General features: G+C 40.6%; 1 protein-coding gene across 1 annotated transcript in view; it reads right to left on the bottom strand.

Annotated features, from left to right (window-relative positions):
* Window positions 1–27,844, bottom strand: part of MAN2A1 (mannosidase alpha class 2A member 1) — a 228,043-nt gene that overhangs the window by 166,722 nt on the left and 33,477 nt on the right. Inside the window, exons 3-4 of the mRNA XM_030193463.1 lie at window positions 18,513–18,657; window positions 8,163–8,334 (exon numbers count right to left, since the gene is read on the bottom strand). Coding sequence (XP_030049323.1) covers window positions 8,163–8,334; window positions 18,513–18,657 — 317 coding nt within the window. The remainder of the gene's footprint in view (window positions 1–8,162; window positions 8,335–18,512; window positions 18,658–27,844) is intronic.

The following is a 27,844-nucleotide window of genomic DNA, read 5'->3' as shown; positions in this document are numbered from 1 at the left end:
TGCCGATTTGGGCGACCCTGAGAGAAGGAAGCCCATCTCCCGATTTGTGTTGGAAGATGGGCACCCTTCTCTTTCGAAAATGCCCTTGATAATTTTGTGGAAATGCTATATTGAGAGATTAAATATATTTTATGATTAGCTTAATAATTTAGATCCCAATTAAAACTTCAAAATGCAATATAATCACCAAGAAATAGACTTTTTAGATATCCTTATTAGCAAAGATTGATATGGTTTTAAAACAACACTTTATAATTTAAAACAACACTTTATAAGAAGCCAACTGACAAAAATCAACACTTACAGCTATTATAATAGACATTAAAAAACAACCTTCCATATCGTCAGTTTTTAAGATTACGTAAGTTGTGCACAGATCCAGAGGAATTTTGTCAGACCAATGGTCAATGTAGTCCGGTATCCCATTTTGCCAAGTCAGTTCACAAGTACCTAGCTGAAACCCAATTATTAGAAACATTCCATGCCAACAATTCCGGGGCAAGCATCTGCCTCCCCATATATGTGTTTTATTCATTTAATACACTTACTAGTCGTTAAACCCGTAACAACGGGCAAGTTTTTTGTTTTCCTATGGCCTCCACCCGTCCACCAACCCTGCTCTCTCCCCTGCCCTCTCTCCATGTCCAGCAACCCTCCTCTCCCCCTCCCATCCACTCCATCCACCCGTGTGCATCAACTGTTCTCTCTCCTACCATCCATCCTCGAGCTCCCATCCATGTCCACCCATCTCCTAATCATTAGCACGCACTAAGAATGCTAGCATACCTTTGTAAAAGACACTCTGTTTTTAATCCACAGTTCAATGCTGGATATTTCTATCATTTATTCCCTTTGCGCTATCGCTCTTTTTTCAGTACGTTTTGGGTATGGCTGGTTTGATTGTCATATTTCTATTGCTTTCTATATTAACTATTATCTTTTAAATAACATTGTGCTTTGCAATATTCAGATTTCATCAGTATAATGCACTTACTATTTTGCATAAGTAATTGCCTTATTTAAATATATTCTCTAACGCTTCCACTTTGGGATGGACTAGAGAGTTGCACGGGGACAGAAATCCAACCCGTCCCCATTCGTCCCCGTAGGGAATCTTACCCGTCCCCGCAAGAATTTATCCTGTCCTCACCCACAAGAATTTAATGGTACACTAAAAAAAAATTCTGTCAGCTCTCTCAGTCTCTGGGTTTGAACCGCTGCACTGCAGGCAAGGAAGGAACGGAAGTTGGAACACTCTGGTGCGCACATATAAGGCTTCTCTGATTCACTGGCACTGTGTGCTAAGAGATCACCACATGCACGCGCCAGTAGGTCAGGTGACATCTGATGCTCATGCTTATGTCAGAGCTGAGGTCTGCGCATCAGCCCAGAAGCACAGAGGATTAATAGTAATAGTAAATGACAGCAGATAAAAACCGGATCGGTCCATCCAGTCTGCCCAATAGTCACAATCATTATCAATTCATAATTAAATCAACAATGAATGTGATATTATATACTTGATTACGGACTTTCTGTGGCGTTTCTGGGACATAGACAATAGAAGTCCACCTGGCCCTATCCTTATGTTCCAACTGCTGGAGTTGCCCTCAAAGCCCACTCCAGCCTATTTATCTTCTCATTTGCGGGACACAGACCGTAAAAGTCTGTCCAGAACTGTCCTCATGTTCCAGCCACTAAAGTTGCTGTCTAAACCCTTTCCAGCCCATCTAAAACCAGATTGCCATATATGAGACACAGACCGTACAGGTCTCCCGGTATCGGCCCTAGTTCATCACAGCCAGAGTCACCATGTAAGTGTGACGCGACACATCCACACACATGCAGTCATTTAAGTTTAGGTTTTTTATAACTTCCATTTTCTAAATAGAGATCCTCTGTGTTCATCCCATGCCTTTTTGAATTTCGTCACCATTTGTATCTCTACCACCTCCTTAATGGAGGCTTTCTACATCTGTGCTGTTAAAGCAAGGAGACAGCACTCAAAGAACTCGGTACTTGTTAGGTGAGAGGCTGGCGCAAGTGCAGCAAACACTTCCACGGGAAACCCACAGGAACTGCTTCCGTCCCCACGGGATCCCTGCAGAACTGCTTCCGTCCCCGCGAACCCCGTTCCCGTGCAAGTTTCTAGGATGGACCTCATTCAACCTATTGCAGTTCAATCTCTTTATTAGTGCTTTCAAGGTTTTCTAACAATCTTTTATAGTTGTTTTATATGTGTTGCCATTTATTTTTTCGTTTATATGGTTCTCGGGATTTTTAATGTTGGTAATCTCGCTGCCAGTTTTTTTGATCCTGCACTATTTCCGTTTGCTCACAGATATAGATAACATATTAAGTCTTTACAATTTTTATATATTTATGGCTCATCATATATTAGCGCGTTTGGTTTGGTTCTCACATTTCTAAAACACTACTTGTTTTTAATGCAGCCTATTTATTCATAGTGTGTTTCTGTGCTTTTTCGGATCTTGTGCTTTTTTGGGTCTTATGATTTAATATTAATGTATTTACCATTCGTTTTTAGTTATTCACATTTTAGATTGTTTAAGTAAGGACTGTTTAATATATTTTGGCTGTTTTGTAGCCATTAGTTTTAACTCCTATGATGTAGATTCTGCATGAATCATATGTCTATTTTTGGTAACATATTACTTTTGTCACCAATAACTACTGTTTATCATGTTACTCCATAACATTTCAGATTTTCCGTCCTTACTGGTGTTGCATTCAAGTAAAGGTACAATTCATGTATTTTTCATAGTGCTTATTATTATTGACCTTCTTGCTGGTATGGCTCTTCCACATCTTTTCTGATTCACATGTTATTTTTCATCACAGCTTTTTTTTTTTTTTTTTACTCCTTACATTCACATATCACTTTTACATTCACACATTTTTTTTATATTTACATATCCTTTAGTTTATTATCACATATTTAGATGTAAGTTATATATATTCATTCATAATGCATATCTTGTATACACTTTTATACATATCCTCTCTGTATGCACCTTGTCATGTTTTGTCATATTTGGCTATTCATTGCTTATGCGTTTATATAATTATTTACTCATTTCTGGTTATGGTCTCACTTACTTATTATTGGTTATGTTATTTTATGTATTCATTGTACAGTTATGATCCCTGAAGAAGGCTCTCTGATGGAACAAGGCCCATGTTGGGTCTGGACTGTTTATGCTTTTCTTATTGAAGAATAAAAACTTTTTATATTTGGAAGATATTGGACTTGAATTTTTTTTTTATTTTCTTCCATTTTGTGCTTGTCTGTCATTTTTATGGATGTCATGTTGCCACTGAATTTACTTATCAGTCCTCTGAAACTGTAAAGTTTTTGGATGTTGAGATCCATTTATGTGAAGGGTTTTTAATATGAGGACAGACAGAAATACACTTTTACAATATCAAAGCGGACATCCTATGACTCAGCTTACCCTTTTTAAAATTTTTAAGGTTTTGTCAGATATGTACTACTACTACTACTTAACATTTCTAAAGCGCTACTAGGGTTACGCAGCGCTGTACAAGTTAACAATAAGGACGGTCCCTGCTCGGAAGAGCTTACAATCTAAAGGACGAAATGTCAAGTTGGGGTAAATAAGTTTTCTGAGAAGAGGTGTAGTGATTAGGTGCCGAAGGCGACATTGAAGAGGTGGGCTTTGAGCATTGATTTGAAGATGGGTAGGGAGGGGGCACGGCGTATGGGCTCAGGGAGTTTGTTCCACGCATGGGGTGAGGCGAGACAGAAGGGACGGAGCCTGGAGTTGGAGGTGGTAGAGAAGGGTACTGAAAGGAGGGATTTGTCTTGAGAGCGGAGGTTACGGGTAGGGACGTAAGGGGAGATGAGGGTAGAGAGGTACGGAGGGGCCGCAGATCAAGTGCATTTGTAGGTGAGTAGGAGAAGCTTGAACTGTATGCGGTATCTGATTGGGAGCCAGTGAAGTGACTTGAGGTGAGGGGTGATATGAGTATATCGGTTAAGGCGGAAGATAAGACGTGCGGCAGAGTTCTGGATGGACTGAAGGGGGAGTAGATGGCTACGTGGGAGGCCGGTCAGGAGTAGGTTGCAGTAGTCAAGGCGAGAGGTAATGAGAGAGTGGATGAGAGTTCGGGTGGTGTGCTCGGAGAGGAAGGGGCAAATTTTGCTGATGTTATAGAGGAAGAAGCGACAGGTCTTGGCTATCTGCTGGATGTGCGCAGAAAAGGAGAGGGAGGAGTCGAAGATAACACCGAGGTTGCGGGCAGATGAGACGGGGACGATGAGGGTGTTCTCAACTGAGATAGAGAGTGAAGGGAGAGGGGAAGTGGGTTTGGGTGGGAAGACAATAAGTTCAGTCTTAGACATATTCAGTTTCAGGTGGCGGTTGGACATCCAGGCAGCAATGTCGGATAAGCAGGCCGAGACTTTGGCCTGGGTATATGTACTGAAATGACAGATTACAGATTTCATGCATAAAAGTTTTCAAAGGATTTGATTGATCAAAGATATTCAACCAGAGTTGTGAAGAAAGCTTACACAAGAGTCTAATTTAATAATAGAGATCTGTTGTTGATACATTCCAATGTGAAGCAATTGAAACATTTGTTGAAGTACTTGGAGTGTGAAAGAGGTGGCAAGAATTTTGCAATGCAAATGGGATATAGTACAGACACATCTGTTATTTAAAGATCATAATCTAGGGATTGCATATTTAAGAGGCAGTTATCTGAGAGAAATATTAAGCCCAGCGGCTCTACCAGATTTTAAGACTCCAGATATGGAAGATACAGTTTTGGGTCATTATAAAGATGGAGGACGCATGACGTGCTCTATTGCATTAGAGCGTCATGAATTCACAAATCCTGTTACTGAAGAGATCTTTAAATTGCGGTGGAAAACCAATTGCCATTCAGACTTTGTTGTTCATATCTTACAGTGTCCTTGTGATAAAATATAAATGGGTATGACCATAAGAAAATGGCACACTTGTTTGATTGAGCATCGCTCTTGTATATCCTGTTTGAAAGCATGAGCACCCATGGTAGTGCACCATATGATTCAGAAACATTCATTTGAACAACTTCGTTGCTGGGTTATTGATAGAATTGCACCCATGGCACATGGTGGAGATTGAGCTAGAGATTACTGAAATGTGAACAGAGGTGGATATTTAAATTTGGTGTTATAGAATTTGTGGATCTTAATATATTAATTAAATGGGCCATGTTTCTGTGAGGAGGTTATATTCACACTTGTTCCCTCCTTTAAGTGAGTATCAGGGTTTTTCTTTTAAGTAGTCAGCTGTTCTGATTGGCATTCTAGTTACAAATGGTCATCATTTTGGATCAGATTGCCGAAACTATATAATGGAAGCAAGTAGCAGTGCATGTCCAGTTTATTGATATTGCTTTATATTTTTTAGGTAAATGCACAAAATACCACTGATGAATCCTCATTGTAAAACGAGTTCCTGCTGGGAAGTGATAAAGAACAGTCAATGAGATAAGTGTGCTGCTTTTATAATATAGAAAAATAGAATATAAAAAATGGAATAGATTGATGGATACAAAATAAAAATTTATATATATTAGGGAGGGAAAGGTTTTTATGGCCGATGATTGAAATTTATGTCTGCAAGGTGCTTAAAGAACATTTGTGTACCGCAGACTTCTGAGTCCTTTTCCTCTCCAATTTTTAATGAAGTGAAAGTGATTAATTCGATACTTCTTGTTTGGTCTTTTGTTTCACATTTGAGTGCATCAATGGTGAACCATGCCAAAGGCATCCCTGCCCAGTAAGTGGCATTGCATTTCTTTGGTTCCAATGAAGATGAGGACAAATTCTTCCTTTTCTTCAGACAGGATACAGACGACTGCTCCCAATGATCTCTAGTGATACTCAATGTTAAGGGTGACCAAGACACTATTGATGCTGATGCATCTCCAGAGTCCAGTGCAGCTACTGGACCCACTGAGTGCAATATTTCTGATGCTGACATCAATGGACCAGATTTGTCACCAAACATCATCTCACATTGCTTTCTCTATTCTAAACCCCTCTTTTTGACATCTTCAAACAGATAACTTGAGAGGGGTCAAAGTCAGGTGCTAGACACTGCAGGCTCCAGGGAAGAGTATCCATGATGGACATGGCCCTGTTACAAACAGTAACACCTTTTAAAGCTGTTGGCTGTTTTCCTTTGGGACATACTGTCTGGAAAAATAGCTGAAATTAAATCAAACAGCTTGATGGTGACAGAAATTCTATACACAAGAGTTCAAAGTCCATACAAAGCCCAAATCAAGCTAACATAGAAAAGAAAGAAAACTTTATAACAAAGACGAAACCTAACTAAGATCACTAAGAAAGAAAGAGAGTAAAACAAAATCCACACAATACCAACAGGACTTACACACGAGAAACATTTGAACTTGAACAAAGTGCTGAGGAAACCTCAAAACAAAAAGGGCCCAATTGGAACACTGAGGAGGTCCCATGTGACAGCTACAGACAGAAAAAGGTATACCATATGCTTGCTCCAAAGCTTCTAGAAAAAGTTGCTAAAGTAGTGCTTCCTGCACAAGGCTCCAACAGTGTCATCACCCATGAGTATGGATCTTACTGTCCTACTTGTCCTCACAGAAAATAATGAACTAAAACAAAGTCAGAAGATGCAATCAGGTTAAACATCTTAAGTTTTTGGAAATTTTTCCTTTTGTGGGCATTTGGCAAAGAGGAAAAAAAAACAAAACTGAAGGGATGGGAGAGACTGCTGCACACAGTAAGGGCCATGCATGTTCAGAACTTTACTCTTAGATCCGAGCTGTGGAAAAGCTGTTCCATCCCAGTGGAGTGAGATGATATTCATTTGTATGCCTGATTTCATATTGTTTGTTAAAGAAAAAAAGATCAGATAAGGTCCCGGAAATAATTTATTCCACTGTGGAAATAAACAGCATAGTGAAGAGTTCAAGACAAAAGAGGATGCCATGGGACCTTAAAGCAGTTGAATCTTTGATAAACAAGAGAAAGGTGTAGTACTATTTAGCTCTTAGGTAATTAATTATTCAGAAATGCATTCTGATTTTAAGTTATAGGGTTCCTTTCACTAAGGTGCGCTAACGATTAGCGCATGCTAAATGCTAAGAAGTCTATTTCATTCCTATGGGCTTCTTAGCATTTAGCGTGCACTAATTATTAGTGCACCTTAGTGAAAGGAACCATAGCTGTTTCAAGTCACTATGGGGTCCCCTTTGCTAAGGTGCAGTACAAATACGCCTTAGCAAGCACTTATTCGGGTCTTTCCTGCACACTAAGACCATTTTTACCGCAGCGGTAAATATGCCTTTTTTTTTTTAAATTGTGTGCATTAATAGCTATCCACTAATGTTAAACACCTATGTATAAGGTTTAATTGTTTCACCCTGCAGCTTGTAAAGTTCTGCCTCCTGATGAGCTATGGTGAAAAAAAGCTTTTTTTCTGAATTTTGAATTTTATACCACAAGGGAGGAGCCCTTAGAACTCTCACCATCATGGTTTGCAGGACTGCTTCTGAAAATATGGCATGCTTTCAGGACTGACACTCAGAGGATAATTTTGTATAAATGATTAACTAAATTCTGTCTAGAAAATCAATTGTCAGACATTCAGCCACTAATACTCAGAGCTAAAGTAAGCTGACCTGTCCAAACATCTGACCTAAATGTAATTGGATAACTATCTGGGTATATTTATCAGTGCTTTTTCCCAAGTAAATGCCACTAGAATTAACCAGATAAAAATAACTGAATAACTTTACTGTTTACTGCCTTTAAATGCCTAATCATTTATTATTTCTAGACGATACTATGTAAAATATGGAAATAAAGTACTTCCCTGTTTTCTTTTAACCTATAATGGAAAAGGATTAAGCAAGAGAAAATTTAGCTTCAATATCCTGAAAAAATAACTAAATTTTGTTTTTAGGCTTAAAACCACTTTATTCCACCGAACAGGGACCCAACGATGTTTACTAATATCTAAGATAAAATGCAATAATACAGCAAGTATATAACATACTACATATATGTGGCCATATTTTACCTTAAAGATAAAATGTCTTATAGGAGAATTGTGGTAACATTACATATAAAGACATACCTTTTTACAGCTTCTCTTTTCTGTATATCTATTCCATCCCACCACTTTGAAAAGTAGGAAATTTCAGACCATATGAATTTTCTCTTGCCGTTTTCTTGCAGCTTTACCACCATGTTATTGAGGATATGTTGCGTCTGGTCATGAAAGTATTCATCAAATGTCTTGAGCCATCCTAAAAATTAGAAAGGCAAGCTTACTTTCTAGTAGTTTGGCGTGAAGTCCCCCCCCCCCCCCACCCGACATCATCAACATCTTCAATACGCTCTCATGGTGGAACTATATCAGGGTGCCTCATCTGAGGTACTTCCACCATCTTTACTGTCTCCTTTGTTGCTTTAAAGAGAACGGACTGCAGCATGAGCATTTTCAACTACAGATTTTTCCAGCTTACTTTCTTGAAGTGTGGTGCAAAGCCCCACCCCTGTGAAATCAATGTCCTAAACACACTCTCACGGAGTAACTATATCAGGATACCTAGTCTGAGGCACGCCGCTGAAGGAGCATGCCGAAGGGGCATGGCCATGCACCTTAGTGGGCAATATTGGGGCCATTGAGGGTAGAGCATTAAGAGGACAAAACCTCCTCCCATAGGTCAGGACAATACACCACAACAGCAGCAGACTGTAAAGGCTCCTTGTAAACAACGAAGCTAGCTCAACTGGAGACCTAAATCCACACCCTTGCGGACAGCTCATTCTGAGACCCATATCACTCTAACGTGACCCCTACATACAAATGCTGAAGCCAAGGTAAGAAGCCCACCCAACACACAACACCTAAGGGAAAATTTGACTGCTCCACATTACAATAAAAATAAAATACCATCCAGTTACAAGCAAGCAATGAGAGGATATCCACCCCGGGCTGGAACCAAGATTCTAACCTAAGACTTCAAATACACCTACTAATCGAGTAGTACCCCTCTACATGACGAGACAAGACCCGAGAAGTACATTGATAGGTAAACCCAAAGACACGGAAACAATACTTTTGATAATACCGGGGATCCTGATCGCATGCCTGTCGACAGGTCTGACACTCGACCACCGCCCATATACTCCCTCACACTATACTCTCTTATATGAGAACGCAATTCTGGAATACACTACCACGCAACCTGAAAACGATCTACGAACTAATCAACTTCCGCAAACTATTGAAGACTCATCTCTTTGAGAAAATTTATTGCAAGGATCAAAACACATGAAGTCCATACATACTAATAGAAATGCATCAATACACTCTCTTCTGAGTTCTCTTCTCCCGTTTTTTCACCACACTTATAACCCTACCCACAGATAAAATTGTTATACCCTAATGTTCTCTTGCTATTGTTTTATCGCCCTATCAATTCCCCATTGTTACATTCAATTGTTCTATTCCCCAAATGATATTTTGACTTTGACTTTGTCTTACCATAACTCTTCACAATGTAACCCATAATCATACTGCAACAAATTGTATTTCCATCATTCACAATGTATTGTAAGCCACACTGAGCCCGCAAATAGGTGGGAAAATGTGGGATACAAATGCAACAAATAAATAAATAAATAAAATAAAATACCATAACCACCAAATTGAAAGGCTCCTACCTGATTATGCAGACTCTTTGCAACACAACATCACAACACTAACAAACACCAGAAAGTGCACACACAGGGAAAAAATACCACCAACCTACCAAAACACAAAAAAGATCCCTTACAAGACTGAGCCTAGAGAATAAACCGTCCTCTACAACCATTCCAGTTTCTGCTTATTACCTAAATGCGAGGTCGCTTGAAAACAAAACCACTAGTACAATCAAAGACTGGATAGAACGCCACACACCAGGTCTGGTATTTATTACAGAAATCTGGTTGTGTTCTAACAGTGACCCACACTTAAATGAAAACTGTCCTCCAGGCTCCAAATTCTTATCTGTCCCAAGAAAACTGAAGAAAGGAGGGGGTCTAGGCCTTATGTACAATGGGATGTTTAAAATTACTCTGATTCACATCACTCATCAGAACTAGAAATAATGGCATGTAAAATAGAAGACACTGTTAAACCCATTGACATGCATATTATTCTACTGCCCACCAGGGAAATGGCGCACAGCTAGCACAGACTTCTTTGATTTCCTTGCCAAGAATGTAGACTTGCCAACCTGCACCCTACTACTAGGAGATATCAACCTACACCTAAATATAACAAACAACCTAAAGTCAAGAACCTATCTACCTTCTTTGAATCCCTAGATCTCCACAGCCCACCAGGCCTGGCAACTCACAAAATGGGTAACCAACTAGACCTAGTTGTATATACCAAAAGCACAGCATCCAGCCCATACATAGAAATGGGTAAATGGTCTCCCCTGGTCAGATCACTTCCTATTAGACTTCAATATAAACTGGACACAACAAAATGCAAATTCCCAAAATAATGGCTACAGTACCCCAGACAATGTTAAAATACAATACTATGCCAGAGGAAAGATTGACGGCACAAAATTCTGAGATAAAGCAGGTAAATACTACTCAAGGAATGAAAAAGCAACACTAGAAGATTGGAATGAGGTCTGTGGGATCATTCTAGATAGCATGACCCCCTATGAAAATAAAAGAAAAATCTAAAGCTAGTAAGATCTCTTGCTACTAAAGAAAACATGTAGACACCTTGAGAGAAACTGGAAGAAAGACAAAACTTTGATAGACTAAACTAGAGAAAAGCAGCATCCAGATATAAAATCAAATTAACTGATGCCAAAAAAAACTCTATTACTTCAAACTGAATGACATCATCAACACCACCAAACGTCTCTTCTCAAAAGTTGACAACCTAATAAACGTTGAGGGAATCACCATACCAACTCAGGAATCCGCCCCAACAGTAGAACAACTAGCCTTCCATTTCAGAGAGAAAATCACCAAAATCAGAGCACAATTCAATAATAATACCACCAACAAAGAATATGAAATAACCAAACATTCCGACATGGCAATACCCAAAGATATGACATGGGATAACTTCCACACCATCAAATGGTCCGAATTAGATTGACTAACTGGGAAATTCTCCAAATCCCACTCCTGACTAGACATATGCCCATTTTCTACAACTGGCTGACCAACTCTATATCCAGAGGTTCCTTTCCACCTTCAATGGGAAATACTATCCTCACTCCCATACTGAAAAACAAACAAGAATCAAGGGCCAATGTGAACAACTACTGACCTGTAGCATCCATACCATTCCTGAAAAAGCTAATGAAAGGAATAGTACAACCATACAACCAACTGAATACCTGGAGAGATTCAATATACTACACAGCTCACAATCAGGATACCGAGCAAATTTCAGCACCAAGACCACTCTATGTGCTCGGATACATAACATAAACACCCTTCAGGCCAAGGGGAAGAAAGCACTCATCATGCAGTTCGACCTCTCAAGTACCTTCGATGTGGTAGATCACAAATTGCTCCTAATGATCCTAAACAACATTGGCATAACAGATCACATACTAAACTGGTTTTGTGGCTTCCTAACAAGCAGATCTTACCTAGTTAGGATGAATGGAACATACTCAGAAAGATGGCCCACAGATAGCAGTGCCCCCCAGGGCTTGCCACTCTCTCCCATTCTATTCAACGTCCTTATGGCCTCCCTGGGATACATCCTCGAAGCAGCGGGTTTCAGAGCATTTATATACACAGATGACATCATCACACTAATTCCAAAAAATGACGACATTCACTCAATAAAACAACACATAAACAAATGCATCACCCTAATCACAACTCGATGGCAATGAACCAATTAAATCTAAACTGTGATAAAACAAAATTCCTACTGATAAGCCATAACACAACCATAGAACAAAACAGTTCCTTGAACCCTCCCTCAAAACCCTAAGTATTACAATAAACCAAAACTTATCCTGGGAAACACAGAGGAATAGAACAGTCAAGTCTTGCTTCTTCCAACTGCATAACCTCAGACGAATACTTCAGACTCGTGGCACAAGCTCTAATTCTAACTAGACTACTGCAATATAATCTACTTAAACTGCACTAAAAACTTAATACTCAAACTACAGACAACACAAAACACAGCCATAAGACTAATCTACAGTCTGAAAAAAAATCTAACAGGGTCTCTCACCGATATGCCCAGCTGCACTGGCTACCAGTAGAGGCCAGTATTATCTTTAAACTCTGTTGTTTTGTCTTTAAAATCTTTCAGGGCTGTGTTCCCCAATACATGTTCTCTGTAATCACGAATCGGCACTCAAATTACAGGACAAGAAACTAGAAAATTATCCTTCCCATCCTTCAAGGAATTTCGACTCAAAGAGACTTTTCTCAAACCTATTCTCTTATCAAGTCGCCAAGTTCTGGAACGCCCTACTGACACCAATGCTCAACATCAACTGCTACACTCAATTCTGTAAAGCCTTAAAATCTGTTCTATTCAAGAACTACGTCTTACTAAACTCCTCGTAAATCTGATTCCCCAACATGACTTTTTCCAATATGTCTAACGTCAAACTGAAGTCCTTTTCTTGCATCTATGTATTAGACTGACTTATCTACCTGCTCTATAATCTGCTATGAAACTTGTCTTCATAATCCAATATTGTTGAATTCTTTTTGCTCTGTAATCCACTCCGAACCTCTTGAGGTGTGAGCAGAATATAAGCACCAAGTAAAGTTTGATTATAATTCCAGTTTATAACTACATTAATCTAAGTAAAGTTGTACTAATATGACAGCCAGAGAATAATTTTGTATAGGATGTATAGGTTGGAAAATAGAACTTTAGATGAGCATGCAATACAATAGTATTCTTTCAAGTGCTAAACTAATAAGGAGTCTTTCATAATGCCATGAAAATACAATTGTATTTGTCATGATGAACATCAGAAGAACTCATTTTTAAAAAGAGCATATTCAGTTAAAAAAAGCATCACTCAGGGTTTTGCCCATTTTAGCAGCACAATATACATATATAAGCAGCAAATTTTGCAACTCTGCATGTCTATGATAAAGGAGCCATCCTCAAAACTCTTAATTGTTGGCAGTTGAAAGAATTTGAACACCAATGAGGTAAACACAATTCTTCACCTCACTTTCTCCTTCCAAGCTGTGGATAAGTACGAGGGAAATTTTACAGACTGCTCATATCTTGACATTTTAAAATGCATAATACACATATACATTGAAGGGCCCACCAAACCATACCCAGAAAATACCTTCTTTAAATTTGTGCATGACTAGCATATATGTATAATTTGTCCTTTTTCTAAAACTGCTAATTATATGTAAATACTAATTTACAGGTGTAAATCAACTTTTTACACATGTAAACGTCTAAACCCTTCTAAAAACTTTTCTCCATAAAGTTCTTAGAATTTTGTCTTTACACTATGGGGCTAACTTTCAAAGCACTTAGACTTACAAAGCTCCATAGGTTACTATGAGGGGCATTTTCAATATGACGTCTACATCTGACTTTAAAAGTTTTGCTCAAAACATCCAGAATCCAAGTGGGGAATATAGAGATTTTAAAAACAGCAAAAACGTCTCTTTTTTGTTTGAAAATGGCCACTTGCTCGATGTTTTTCTGTTCTGTGCGTTTATCTTATTGGTCCATTTTTGAAAGAAAAAAAATGTCCAAGTGAAAAACACACAAAAGTCAAGCCATTGGGATGTAAGAGGAGGCAGCATTCTTAGTACACTTGCCACACAGACGTCCCAGCAGAACAATGGGGCATCCTAGGGGGCAATGCAGTGGATTCCACATAAAAGCAGCCAGGTACACATCTCACCATTACCCCATTATATTGTATGGTGAGCCCTTCAAACCCCACCAACCATAACAAACTGTACATCACTGCAATAGCCCTTATGGCTGCAGGTGTCACCTATATGTGGGTCCAGTAGGTTTTTGGTGAGTTTTGGGGGAGTTCACACTTTTCACAAGTGTAAGAGTGGAATGGGCTTGGGTCCCCTTCTCTACAGTGCACTGCACTGACCACTGGGCTACTCCAGGGACCTGCTTGCTGCTCCAATAGGACTGGCTATGACATCTGAGGCTGTCATAGAGGCTTGCATGTACTATTTCTTTCGCATCTTTGAGGGGTAGGAGGGATTCAGTGACCACTGGGGGACTAAGGGAGGGTCATTCCTTTATTCCTTCAGTGGTCATTTGGCCATTTAGGGCACTGTTTTATGGCTTGGTCTTTATTAAAACAGATCTAACTCAAAATACCTTAGATTTAGTCCTAGACACTTTTGCTTTGTTCCATAATGACAGAAAAACGTCCAAGTGCTAGGAGAGCCATAATCTCACCCCCAAGATGCCCCCGACATGACCCTTTGTGATTTTGATGCACTGCAGACAAACTGCATAGATAAACATCTGCAAAATAGGTTTTGAAAATAGTGATTTGAATGTTTTGGCAAGCAAAACATCCAAATGCTGCTTTTGCCACTTTTTAAACATTTTTCTCTTTTCAAAGTGAGCCCCTATGTAAGTCTAAGTGCTTTGAAAATACTAACTTGGTAAGTCTATGTACATGGAGAATGAGCACCTAAAGATATAAAAGATAAAGCAGAAATAGAAAAGGTTTGAAGAAGAGAACAAATGATAAAGGGGATGGAACTCCTCTCGTAAGAAGAAAGGCTAAAGAGGTTAGGGCTCTTCAGCTTGGAAAAGAGATGGCTGAGGGGAGATATGATTGAGGTCTACAAAATCCTGAGTGGTGTAGAACGAGTAGAAGTAAATCGATTTTTTACTCATTGCAAAAGGACAAAGACTAGGGGACACTCGAGGAAGTTACAATGAAATACTTTTAAAACAAATAGGAGGAAATATTTTTTTCACTCAACGAATAGTTAAGCTCTGGAAATCTTTGCCAGAGGATGTGATAACAGCGGTTAGCATATCTGGATTTAAAAAAGGTTTGGACAAATTCCTGGAGGAAAGGTCCATAGTCTGCTATTGAGATAGACATGAGAAGCAACTGCTTGCCCTGGGATTTGTAGTATGGAGTGTTGCCACGATTTGGGTTTCTGCTAGATACTTGTGATCTGGCTTGGCCACTATTTGGAAACAGGATACTGGGCTAAATGGACCATTGGTCTGACCCACTATGGCTACTCTTATGTTATCTTTCTTCCTAAGAATAACATTTTCTGTTAACTTCTAGCTATGGCCTGTTGGACGCCATTTTGGAAGCGGCAGTGTTCCATCCAGCCAATGAGCCATAAGATTAGATTTAATTTTTTGGATTATTATACTTTTTATTTTTTGTATTGATCAGTTTTTAATTTTATGTAGATTGCCCCCGAAGAAGCTCAGTGGGGCAAAACTTGGATCCTTGTTGGGGATTTGCAGAGCGTTTAGCGCTGGATCTGTCGGTATAACTGGCAGAATTGCACAAATTGTGACATCCTTGTTCAATCATTTGGGAATGAGTTGCTGTCCAGAAGGGCTCTGATGAACCCAGTTCTGAACTGGTTGAAGATGTGATTTGGGGTAATTTTGATCACAAAACTAAGGAGTTCTCAGAGCTTTATAGCGGATATAATGGAGGTGTGCGCTGACTCCCAGGAGTCTGCCTTGATTAACCAGTTGTCCAGATAGCAGAAGAAATAGATGCCCCATGTGCAAAGTGTTGAACCTACCACATTATTGTTAAATAGGTTGAGTGAATTAGGCATGAAAGGATCTGTGTTAAACTGGTTCTAAGAATTTCTAATAGGTCACGTAGTGTATGTAAAAATGAGATCTTTTTCCACAGTTGGCCTTCAAAGTGTGGGATACCTCAGGGCTCCCCTTTGTCCCTGATGTTATTTAATCTTTTTATGAGTTTGCTTGGTTCTATCAAACTCTGACAAGGTGAATGACTATGTTCATAGGCTGATGATATTTTCATGTTGATTCATGCCTCTGCCATTCCAACTGATACTTTTAGTAGGATATCTTCTTGTCTTTCTCAGCTTCAAATTTGGGAACTTTGTAACATGCTAAAAATTAACACTACTAAAACCAAGGTTTTATGGTTCACAAATCCTGATGTTCAGGTCCCTTCTTTTATTTTTTTGCCATCAGGAATTTCTTTGCTTGTTGAAAATAGTTCAAGGATCTTGAGCTTTATTTTAGATTCCTCTCCTACTTTTGACCTTCAAGTTTCCCAACTTTGGAAAAAAAACATTTTTCTTTAATGAGACAACTTTGGCTGATTAGATCCTACTTCCAACAACATCATTTGGCTTGCCTTGCCAAATATTTACAGCAGTCAAGAAGTTTCCTGTGAAGCTTATGGAATTCCTCAGCTTTCTCAGGAGGGAAGGAATTCTGCAAAAGATAAAATCTCCAATACAGAGTATTCTAAGTAAACTGTAGAATGAAGTTGATTGCTTAGCATTGAAGTCTGAAAAGTTTTCCTGCCAAAAAAAAGTCCAATGTTCTAGGTCCTCTTCCTGGAGGCGCAGAAGCATGAGATCTTGCACTATGAGTGCATTTTAAAGCAGATTCCACAACTAGGGAATGATGGGGTAACTGTTTTCTCAAACCCAGTGGATTTCTGTAACCTATACACTGTTAACAACTTTATTTGGGGCTACCTGAACTGTGAGCGGAGTCCCCCAGTTTTTGAGTAGAGTATTTTTCATAACTATATGAAGTGGAACAGTGATTCCTTCTCTAGGAGGAGAGTCAAAATCGAGAACCTCAAAGAGTTCTGAACAAGGTTCTTCCTCTGTCTCTAATTTGAAAGGAATAGCTTGAGCCATCTCACGGACAAAGAAAGTATATACTTTCTGGAGGAGATCTACGTCTCCCAGGTGACAGAGAAGAATCAGATGGGATGCAATAGGGACTCTTTCAGCTGAGAGGTCCTGTTGTTCCTGGTCTCCCAGGAGAGGTCAGAGTCTGACTCTTCAAAGTACTGTTCATGGGATGTACATGGAAGAGAGCGTTGAATAGAGTGTCAGCTCTGTGTCAAGGCAGAGGAATCGCCAAAGCTGGAGAAAGTTCTTCTGCCGATGCTGACGAATGCATCAGTCGGGTTCGTGCCACCCTGGATGGTCAACACTGAGCAGGACCTCTCCGGTTATTATCTCTCCGATGTATCAACAGGCTGGGCTGAGGCTGGCACAAGCACCCTGTAAGTCTGTATAGACTGTGAATACAGTAGCCCTGAAAGGTCCTCCTTGAGTATAGGCCGTATTTCCTCATGAAGAGTAGGGCGTTTGTATTGGCTGAGAAAGCAGTGTGGACGCAGCCTGAATTATAGCCTGTGTAGATATAGGAGCTCTGGAAGATCTCGAAGACTCTCCATGAGAAATAAGTTGGAGAGAAGGAGAGTGGTCACTGCAGCATGGACACTTCCTGTGCATTGAGGACACTGATGTAAGACAGGTGTGGGCAGAGTGCCTGGAGCAGAATGATGGTGATGCTTCTTAGGCTTTTTACACTGCAGGTCCCATGTTGCAAGCAGCACCGACGAGGATGTGAAGTCCTTTTATATACATAGTACTGAGTCCGATACTGGATCTTCTCAATATTGCGTCAGTGTACCTGTTGTCGATGCAGATGCCAATGCAGGTTCTACGATGAGTGCCAAATCCCTTGCCATGCTCGACGCGGATGCCAATGTCAATGCAGAACCAAAAAGTTTTTCACATTGGATTTTGCAGGCTTTAAAGGTCCTTGCTTGCATGCACAGGCAGAGGCTACACTGTATGTCTCGGTGCACTGGACCCAAGCACTGAACACACCAATATTATGGGGGTCTGTGCCTGAAATAGTGCAACTGCATTGAACACACTTTTTAAACACTCGTTGACATGGAAGGGAAAATGACTAACATGAGGTCATGGAGGAGATCCAGTACTCGTGTACCGAAAATGTTCAACGCTTCCCAGGTAAAAGTAGGACTCAGAGGCTAATTGAAAAAATGTATAATTTGTATAAGTTAACAAAGAAAAAGAAAAATATGAAGAGTCTCAAAAAAAAAAAAAAAAAAAAAAGAAGGCACCAAAAAGGCAAAAGTTTAATGTGCAGAGGAAAGATTTAAAAAACACTCTCTCTGTTCTACGGAAAACAATAGACTGATGGTCCCACACTTGAGCGTCGGGCAGGAAGGTACCTGCGCATGCAGGGTGGGGACACTTCCTCAGAGATTTAAAGTGACAGTGCACTTGGCAGTGTCCACACTGGGCTCTGTGGATGACATCACCCATATGAGAGATTATACCTGCTTGTTCTCTGAGAATAGGATATTTCAAGTCTTCAACTATATGATTAGACAGCTACAGCCACAATAAATATTTAATGAACAATAAAATATAATACCTGGGTCATTATGAGAATGAGGTACAACAAAGACCTGAAGAAGCTCATTATTCATTTCTTTCTCATCATATGTGATATCAAATCCTTGCTTCCAAACACCACCATCTGGATTATCAAAAGGAAGAATGTCATAGACATCCAGCATCTGAAATGATAAAAAGAAAAAAAAAATCTCATATGGAGAAGAAAGCACACTTTTCAGACCTTTTGCTCAACTGAAACCTGGGAAGAGTAGACAGTCTCCTCGACCTGTTTGTGCTCTTAAAAAACAAAAAAAAGTACTACTATAGCCAGTGGCGTTCCTAGGGGGGGGCAGTCCGCCCCGGGTGCACGCCGCCAGGGGGGTGCCACGCGCGCCTGCCCTCCATTGTTCGATGCTTCTTCTCTGCCCCGGAACAGGTTACTTCCTGTTCCGGGGCAGAGAAGAAGCATCGAACAACAGAGGAAAAGCGCGCGGCACCCCCCCCCCCCCCCCCGGCGGGGGGCCCCCGGCGGGGGGGGGGGGGTTCCTTCGCGGGGGTATCCTTTCGCCGGGGGGGGGGGTCCGCGTGGCATCTGGGGGGGCACTGCACCCGGGGGGCGGGGCGCATCGGCGATCCGCCCCGGGTGACAGCCCCCCTAGGAACGCCACTGACTATAGCATTTTAAATGGGTGGAGAGTTGCAATTCAGAATTATTTAGCCCTGGAGACAAAAGAGTATATCAGATTATGGAATATTTAGTAGTAAAAGCAGTGGTCATCATAATGCATTCAGAGACCCTTTTACGAAAGTGTGGCAAGCCCACAGCAGACTTACATTGCAGCTGGAAGTAGTTCCAGCCCCCATCATGTTCCATTCCCAGTGCTAGAAAATATTTTTGTATTTTCTAGCACCAGGGGTGTGCCCAGTGATAATAGGTTATCCCAAGCTACCGCAGGAGCCCTTATCACCTCCTAAACAGGAGATGGTAAGGACTCCCCCAGAAAATGGCCGCAGAGCAAGTGTTTAACTTTCCACATGGCCATTTCCTTCCTTTTAAAAAAAATTTAAAAAAGCCTTTTACTGGCAGCGCTAAAAGGGATCTCAGCATGCGACAAATCCAAGCACCGATACCACTGCAGGGCCCCCTTTACAGCCACTTGTTTGTTTGTTTTTTAAACTAGAGAGGATTATAAACTAAAATAATGGTTATTCTGAATTTTTATAATTGTTTCTGGCTTCTCTCTTTCATATGAGCAACTTCTTTTGATGGGAAATTTCAATTTACAGGTAGATAAGGTACTATCAGCTGTGGAAAAATCTTTTATTTGGAAGATGGAGGACAAAAAAAGCTTCCATGAGATGATTAGTATTCCAACTCATATATAAAAAAAAAGTCATACTGCAGACTAGATTTTCCTTTTGGACAAGGCAAATTAGTTGCTTTATCTGTGTCTTGGTCAGATTGTTTTCTGGTGCAGTTCATAATATTAATGGGTCTCAAACACTTTAAAGAAAGAAACAAAATTAGGGGGTATGTTTACTAAGGCGCATTAACATTTGTAATGCATCTTTAAAGTTAAGGCGCGTTAAACGCGAATACGTCTATACATTTCTATGGGCGTTAGCGTTTAATGCACGTAAACCATTTACGTGCGTTAAAAACACTAATGCACCTATAGCGCACCTTAGTAAACAGACGTAGACATCAGAAAATTTGACAAGATTGATTGTTTTATAGGCGTTGAGTATCCCTTATTATATTGGATCAGAAGGTAGATCAGCAGCATTATTAATTTGAGTTCATATGTGAAACCCAAAAATGAAACTAAACAGGGGAAGCACTATCCTTAGTTTAGGGAGGAATTGTGTCTCCTGAGACAAGTCACACTAAATGACAAAGAGGGGCATTTTCAAAAGAAACGTCCAAGTTGCGATTTGGACATCCTTGCAAAACGGCGAAATTCAGGGGCGGGGAAACCAGTATTTTTGAAACAAGATGGATGTCCATCTTTCATTTCAAAAATACCGTCAGAGACGTCCAAATCCTTAAATTTGGACGTCCCTAGACATGGACGTTTCTGACTTCGGCGATTTTCGAAACCCAAGACGTCCATGTCAAAAACTTCCAAATGCAAGCCATCTGGTCGTGGGGAGAAGCCAGCGTTTGTAGTGCACTGGTCCCCCTGACATGCCAGGACACCAACCGGGCACCCTAGTGGGCACTGCAGTGGACTTCACAAAATGCTCCCAGAAACATAGCTCCCTTATCTTGTGTGCGGAGCCCCCCAAAACCCACTACTAACAACTGTACACCACTACCTTAGCCCTTACAGGTGAAGGGCGGCACCTAGATGTGGGTACAGTGGGTTTGTGGTGGGTTTTGGAGAGCTCGCTGTTTCCTCCACAAATGTAACACGTAGGAGGGGTATGGGCCTAGGTCCGCCTGTCTGAAGTGCACTGCAGTACCCACTAAAACTGCTCCTGGGACCTTCATGCGCTATGATGGACCCGAGTATGACATCTGAGGCTGGCATAGAGGCTGGCACGACATATTTTTACAGATGTTTTTTTGAGGGTGGGAGGGGGTTAGTGACCACTGGGGGAGTAACGGGAGGTCATCCCCGATTCCCTCCGGTGGTCATCTGGTCATTTCAAGCATCTTTTTGTGACTTGTTTAAAAAACTGGTCCGGGTGAAAATGTTCATCAGGGACGTCCTTGTTTTTTTCGATTATGGGTCAATGACGTCCAAGTGTAAGGCACGCCCAAGTCTCGCCTTCGCTACGCCTCTGACACGACCCCTTGAACTTTGGACGTCCTTGCGACAGACTGCAGTTGGAGACGTCCAAAATCGAGTTTCGATTATACTGATTTGGACATCTCTGGGAGGATGTCCTTCTTCCGTTTTATGTCGAAAGATGGACGTCCTTCTCTTTCAAAAATGAGCCCAAAAGTGATGGAAAAAAGTGACAACTGAGAATTCTAAACATTGTAAGACTATCCAATTCTATAAGAAAGATGATGCACAGTCAAAATCATTTTTGTCCCCTTTTTTTAAGCTATCAGCACTTAACTATGTCTGTACACAGGAAATTATTTCATATTATTGTCTGAATTAATAGGCAATTTTCCCCCGTTTTGGGGTTGGCTCCAGAGAATGTTTCACCAAAGTTTTTTTTTTTTTTTTTTTTTTTTAATTTGTTTTCATGCTAAGATAGTGGCCATTTGATCTGGATTTCCAGAGTTCCCTTTAACTGAAGCAATCCTGAGATAGGATCAAATTAAACTGGGGGTAGACATGGATTTTGTCCCAGTCATATCATTTACTTTGGATAGAGATGGGAACTTGGGGATAGGTTTATAGAGTTAACTTCTGCTTAACTTGCATATATTTTTCAACGTGAGAATTCTTTCTGTTGCTTATATCCTTATCCTCTGTGCACAAACTGAGAAAAATAACAGAAGTTTTTCTGGCTGTTGACTATCATTAATACAAGTCTGAACACAGGTAGTTTTTTTTAAGCGTTTATTTTACTACTTCTTCCTTAAAAACTTAGGGCCCTGTTTACTAAGCCACGCTGCAGGTAAGTTAACTATTTAGCGTGCCTACAGCGCAGCTTAGTAAACAGGGCCCTTAAAAAAAAAAAAGAAACAGGAGATGGATTCTTCGATAATGGAACATTTTCATTCTGTGCTAAATTTACCATTTTGTTAGGAAAGGTAGTTTATGTAAGTTGTTGAAGGGTAGATGTGCCTACCAAAAACTATCTATTGGTATTCCACTGCTGTGTTTTGGGCGGTCTGGAGTTTCTTTGTGAGTTGTTCTTTACATCCCGCATAGAGTCCATTGCGGTAATCTGCATGGCTTAGAACCATTGATTGTACTAGGTTTCTAAATATTTCCCTCGGGAAGAATGGTTTTACGCATTTAAGTTTCCACATTGAGTAGAACATTTTCTTTTTTACGAAGTTTACTTGGCTCTCAAGAGTAAGGTTGTGGTCAATTGTGACGCAGAGTATTTTTAGGCTGTCTTCCTGCAATTTTTCACAGTTCGCATGTGTTTTAACAACCTTGAATAGTTTTGTGTCATCTGCAAATTTAATCATTTCACTTGTTTTGATTTCCAGATCATTTATAAATATGTCAAATGGCACTGATCCCAGTACACATCATTTCAGCACTCCACTATTCACCCTCCTACATTGAGGAAAATGGCCACTTAACCTTATTCTTTTTTTCTGTCCAGGCCCGAAGTAGCAGATATTTTTGAAGAGTTTGGTGTTCTTTCTTTTGTTTTTTGGGTTGTTTTTTTTTTTTTTTTGGGGGGGGGGGGGTTCTAACCACAGTCATCCTCTGAGTGGCAGCACTGGAAGGTGACCTCTTTGTATCAAAAAGCTAAGGTACTGTGGTGGTAACGATGGCCATTTTGTCAACAGAACAGGTCCAAGGAGAATCATGTTCCACTCTCCTGAATCAGGGACTACTCCCCTACACACACGCTAGCACCACCACGCAGCTGCAGTCCTGTGGAAGAGGCCCCAGGAGGAGTTGCAATTTTTTAGGACCACAATGCTGTCATACACTCTTGGACTGCCTTACACAAACTCTTTCTGGGCTCCAGGCCCCTGTGCAGTATGAGTACTGAGAATCAAGGGGTCTGGTAGGAGCCCCCAAAGTCCTCAAGGTGTGTGAGAAAAAGGTCCTGTTTACTGATGGGTTCATCTTAACTGTTGTTGTAATCTGCCCTGGGAAGCCTGGTGTTAAAGACTGGAAGTAAAAGTAAACTCTCCTTTCATTGGGGCACATGGAGTCATATCTTCACCTCCTCTTTTGTACAAATGGATTATTCTGTTTTGAGCATGTTTCAAGGACAAGTGGTTTTCATAAGTCAAAATAATAAAAATAAATATTTTCTTTCATGCAGATCTATCAGTTGTTTAAACATAACTAAGAGGGGCATAATCGAACGGCAGAGCGGTCCCGAACCGTATTATCGAAAAAGATGGCCGGCCATCTTTCGTTTCGATAATACGGTTGGGGCCGGCCAAATGCCAGAGATGGCCGGGTTTGAGATGGCCGGCATCGGTTTTTGCCGATAATGAAAACTGATGCTGGCCATCTCAAACCCGGCCAAATCCAAGGCATTTGGTTGTGGGAGGGGCCAGCATTTGTAGTGCACTGGTCCCCCTGACATGCCAGGACACCAACCGAGCACCCTAGGGGGCACTGCAGTGGACTTCAAAAATTGCTCCCAGGTGCATACCTCCCTTACCTTGTGTGCTGAGCCCCCCAACCCCCCCCCCCTCCCAAAACCCACTCTCCACAACTGTACACCACTACCATAGCCCTTAGGGATGAAGGGGGGCACCTACATGTGGGTACAGTGGATTTGGGGGGGGGTTGGAGGGCTCCCATTTACCACCACAAGTGTAACATGTAGGGGGGATGGGCCTGGGTCCACCTGCCTGAAGTGCACTGCACCCACTAAAAACTGCTCCAGGGACCTGCATACTGCTGTCTTGACATTTGAGGCTGGCAAAAAAATGTTTTTAAATTTTGTTTTTGGGTGGGAGGGGGTTAGTGACTACTGGGGGAGTAAGAGAAGGTCATCCCCGATTTCCTCCGGTGGTCATCTGCTCAGTTGGGGCACTTTTTTGAGGCTTGGTCCTAAAAATAAATGGACCAAGTGAAGCCGGCGAAGTGATCGTCAGAGTCGACGTTCTTTTTTTACATTATCGGCCGAAGCTCGTAACCACACTCCTGACCCGCCTTCTATACCCTGCCAAAACACCCCCTTGAACTTTGGCCGGCCCAGCGACGGAAAGCAGTTGAAGCCGGCGAAAATCGGCTTTCGATTATACCGATTTCGCCGGCTTTAGATGGCCGGCCATCTTCCGACACAAATCGTTCAAAAATAAGCAGGTAAATGAGCTATAAGCCCCTAATGCAGTCCATTGGTCTTCTTATATTTTGTCCTTGTGATGACATACTGTGCCAGAACTGGAAATAGAGTGAGAGAATAATAGAATTCAGCAACATCCAAAGCGTATTAACTTTATAATTTTGTTCACATTTGGGTAATAACTGAGAAAATGCTGTTATCGAATCATATTAGGAAGCTTGACGTAGACTTGGTTAACTTCTGCTGAATATCAACCAGCTAATAGTTTTTTGTTTTGTTTTTTATTTATTAAACTTTTCAAACTTTTAACAAGCATATACTTGTTATGGCAATACAGCAAATCAAAAGAATATAAGATACACTAATAAAAGAAAAGAAACAATTTTGCTTCCCCACATTTAACATACTATTCAATTGTCGCTTTCTTAGACCACTATAAATGGGGAGCGCGTACAGATTTATAGAAGATTATCAGCGGAACATTCAAATTAAAGGTTGCACCTTTTATAGTCCAACATTATTAAAGTTGTTTAGAATCTAGAAAACTCTTTAACTGTTCAGGAACAAAAAAAGTATATTTAATATCAGCAAACCGGACTAAGCACTTGCAAGGGTATGAAAGAAAAAAAGTCCCTCCCATTTTCAAAACTTCTGATTTCATTTTCAGGAAATCTTTTCTCCGATCTTGAGTCTGTCGAGTTACATCCGGATAAAACCAAATTTTCCCCCCCACAAAAAGGGGTCTTAGGCAGTTTAAAATATAGTCTCAAAACTGCGTCTAGATCTTGTTGGAAAACAAAGGTAACAACTAGTGTAGCACGTTCAGATACTATTTCCAATGATTGCTCCAAGATAGCGGATATATTATTCACATCAATATTTGTTTGTATTTCACTCTGGACTTCACTCTCCTTTACACCTGGTCTTTTCAATATATAGAATATCTTTGTTATCGGGGGAATTGCTTCTTGAGGCATTTTTAGGTTTTCCATTAAGAATCGTTTAAACAAATCTCTTGGCAGAGACCCAGGTATTTTGGGGAAGTTCAGTAAGTGAAGATTTAACCGCCTATTAAAGTTCTCTATCTGTTCAATCCTCTTATTAATGGACAAATTATCTTTTGCCACTGCAGCTTTAAATTCTTGAAGATGGTCTAATTCTTTTTTCATTTGAGTATCTTTTGTAATTAACTCCACTTTCAACAACTCTACATTGTTGATTAATTCTTCAAATTTTAAATATAAAGAATTTACCTCCCCGGAGGACTTTTGTAGTGTGGAATCCATCTGATTGAGCTTACTCCAAATTTTTCCTAGATCAATCTCCTTTGCTGCTCCTGAGGCCTCAGATGTAATTTGAGTCTCGTCTTTCAAGCTCTTTTCCTGCGTTGAAGGCCCCCCACCAGGAATGCCTTTTATCCCAACTTTGGAGGTTTGAAGGCTTTCTGTCTGCGATGCCACCAGAGCTGGGCAAAGGGGAATGTTGGATAGTGAGAGCGGAGAAAGAGATGTCTCACTTCCCTGCAGAGACTCCGCTTCTCCGGAAGCCTCTGCTATGAGACTTTCCGTCCTCTTTTCATTCTGAGAAATCCTGGCGAGGAATCGATCCAGGCTCTGTTGGGTCGGGGACGACAATGAGGTAGGTGGAGGAATAAACCTCACCGAGCTTTTTCTTTTAGTATGAGGCATTTCAAAGAAAAAATATTCAAAGGAAAAAAGAAAAAAGCCCAACCTCAGAGCTCTGTGGATTCACTCGCTCAGTCACGCAGCCATCTTGACACGCCCCTTCCCCAACCAGCTAATAGTTTTAAGGATAGATTTTGTTTGCTGAACTCATGCTGACTCATTTCCCCTCCACCAGATTTGTTCCTCCTTGGTTAATTTTAAGCTTACAACAAGGACACCCCATCAAGCTATGCAACACCATTTGGAAAAAATAAATGTCATTCAGCTCCATCTGTTTTACTGCTGCTTTCTTATAGCTGTCATTATTCCCAGAACTCATTTATATACAAACACACAGCCAGGAGACAAAGATTAACCTCCCCTCCAAAAAAAAACGTCTTTTACAACCAGACTTGAAGAAGAAATAAATATATATCAAAGAACTGGAAAACACTGGAACATTTACACTGAGTCTGGACTTCTGCAGAAAGGTAGCTCTGCTCATGTTATTAAATAGTAGTAATAAACAATATTAAGTGAATTTTTATAATATACCACTGCATTCTACCAAACAAAAGGGGCAAGTTCCCATAAATCACCTCTCTCTTTTGATCTAGGCACAGAAAAAAAAAAGATTTCAAATGCTCTCAGATTTCAACCTAATTCATGTTTAAAGTGGGAAATAAATGCCATAAATAAGTAAATAGGAACTCTGAATGTTGAGCACCTAATTCTCATGTCTATTTTAGTGGCCCTTTACCAGGAGAAAAAAATCTGCACAAATATAACACGTGCAAGGGTGTCCCTATAACCAGCCTCTCCAAATGACACACTGATTATGATTTATAACAAATTACAGCTCTACCTATGAAAAGTTATTCTGTTATTATACTTCCCCTGTGTACATCCGTATGCTGAACAAGCTGGCATATTTGAAAATATAAGTGAGATTAAATAAAAATGTTACCAACAATAAAGAACAACAACGTGAATGCAGTAGATTGTAGGTTTGTGTTATCATTCTGCTAGACAGGCAGTGAAATGTTTGGGACTCACTCCTGATTGGCTTGTCAGTGGCTGAGCTGACGGCTGGAGCAGCAGACATCAGAAGCCTGATCTACTTAAGCCTACTTCTCCTTACCTCTCTTGCTTTAGCATTGATTGCTGTCAGCTGAAGCCACCTTTCCTCTCTCTGTTTGTGCTAGTGCACACTGTGTTTACGTTGAAAATTTGCTTTCTCTCCTCTTAGCTTGTAGATTCTGTGTGAGTGCTGGGTGTTCCCAGCGTGTGCTTGATTGCCTCACTACTCTGAACCTGGGTCTATTCTCTGCTTGGCTGGTGTTGTATTGTTTGTGGTAAGCTTGTCCCTTGTATTGCTCCAGTTTGTTTGTTTCCCTTTCCTCTTTGTTAACCCTATGTCTGCAGTGTAAGCCCTGCTTCTGGCAGGTTGTGTTTTGAAGCTGTCTTTTCCTTTAGCCTGCTTTAATTCCTTCTTTGCTGTGTCTGTCTCCTGTTTCTGGTGAGTGCTGCTCCTTATCTGATCTGTGTGTGTTAATGCAACAATCTCTGTTTGCTTACCTTTCCCTTGTCCTTGTGTGCTGTGTGGCTGTATTGTACAGCATGGGGTGTTGTCTTGTGCGGCTTCCTTTATCCTTGACTGCCTGTGGCACAGCCTTGTGTTTCCTGTAGGAACGTCTGTCAGTCCCTTTTCCCTTGAGTTCTTAGCTAGCTCTGTGTGCATTGCTGGTGCTCCTGTCCATTTGGGGACCCCTCGTTGTTCTTTCTCCCTTCCAAGTGTATGACT

Source organism: Microcaecilia unicolor, chromosome 2 (assembly GCF_901765095.1).
Source record: "Microcaecilia unicolor chromosome 2, aMicUni1.1, whole genome shotgun sequence".
Taxonomy (NCBI): Eukaryota; Metazoa; Chordata; class Amphibia; order Gymnophiona; family Siphonopidae; genus Microcaecilia; species Microcaecilia unicolor.
Note: the sequence above shows the minus strand (reverse complement) of the source record. Positions and strands in the feature narration are given on the sequence as shown.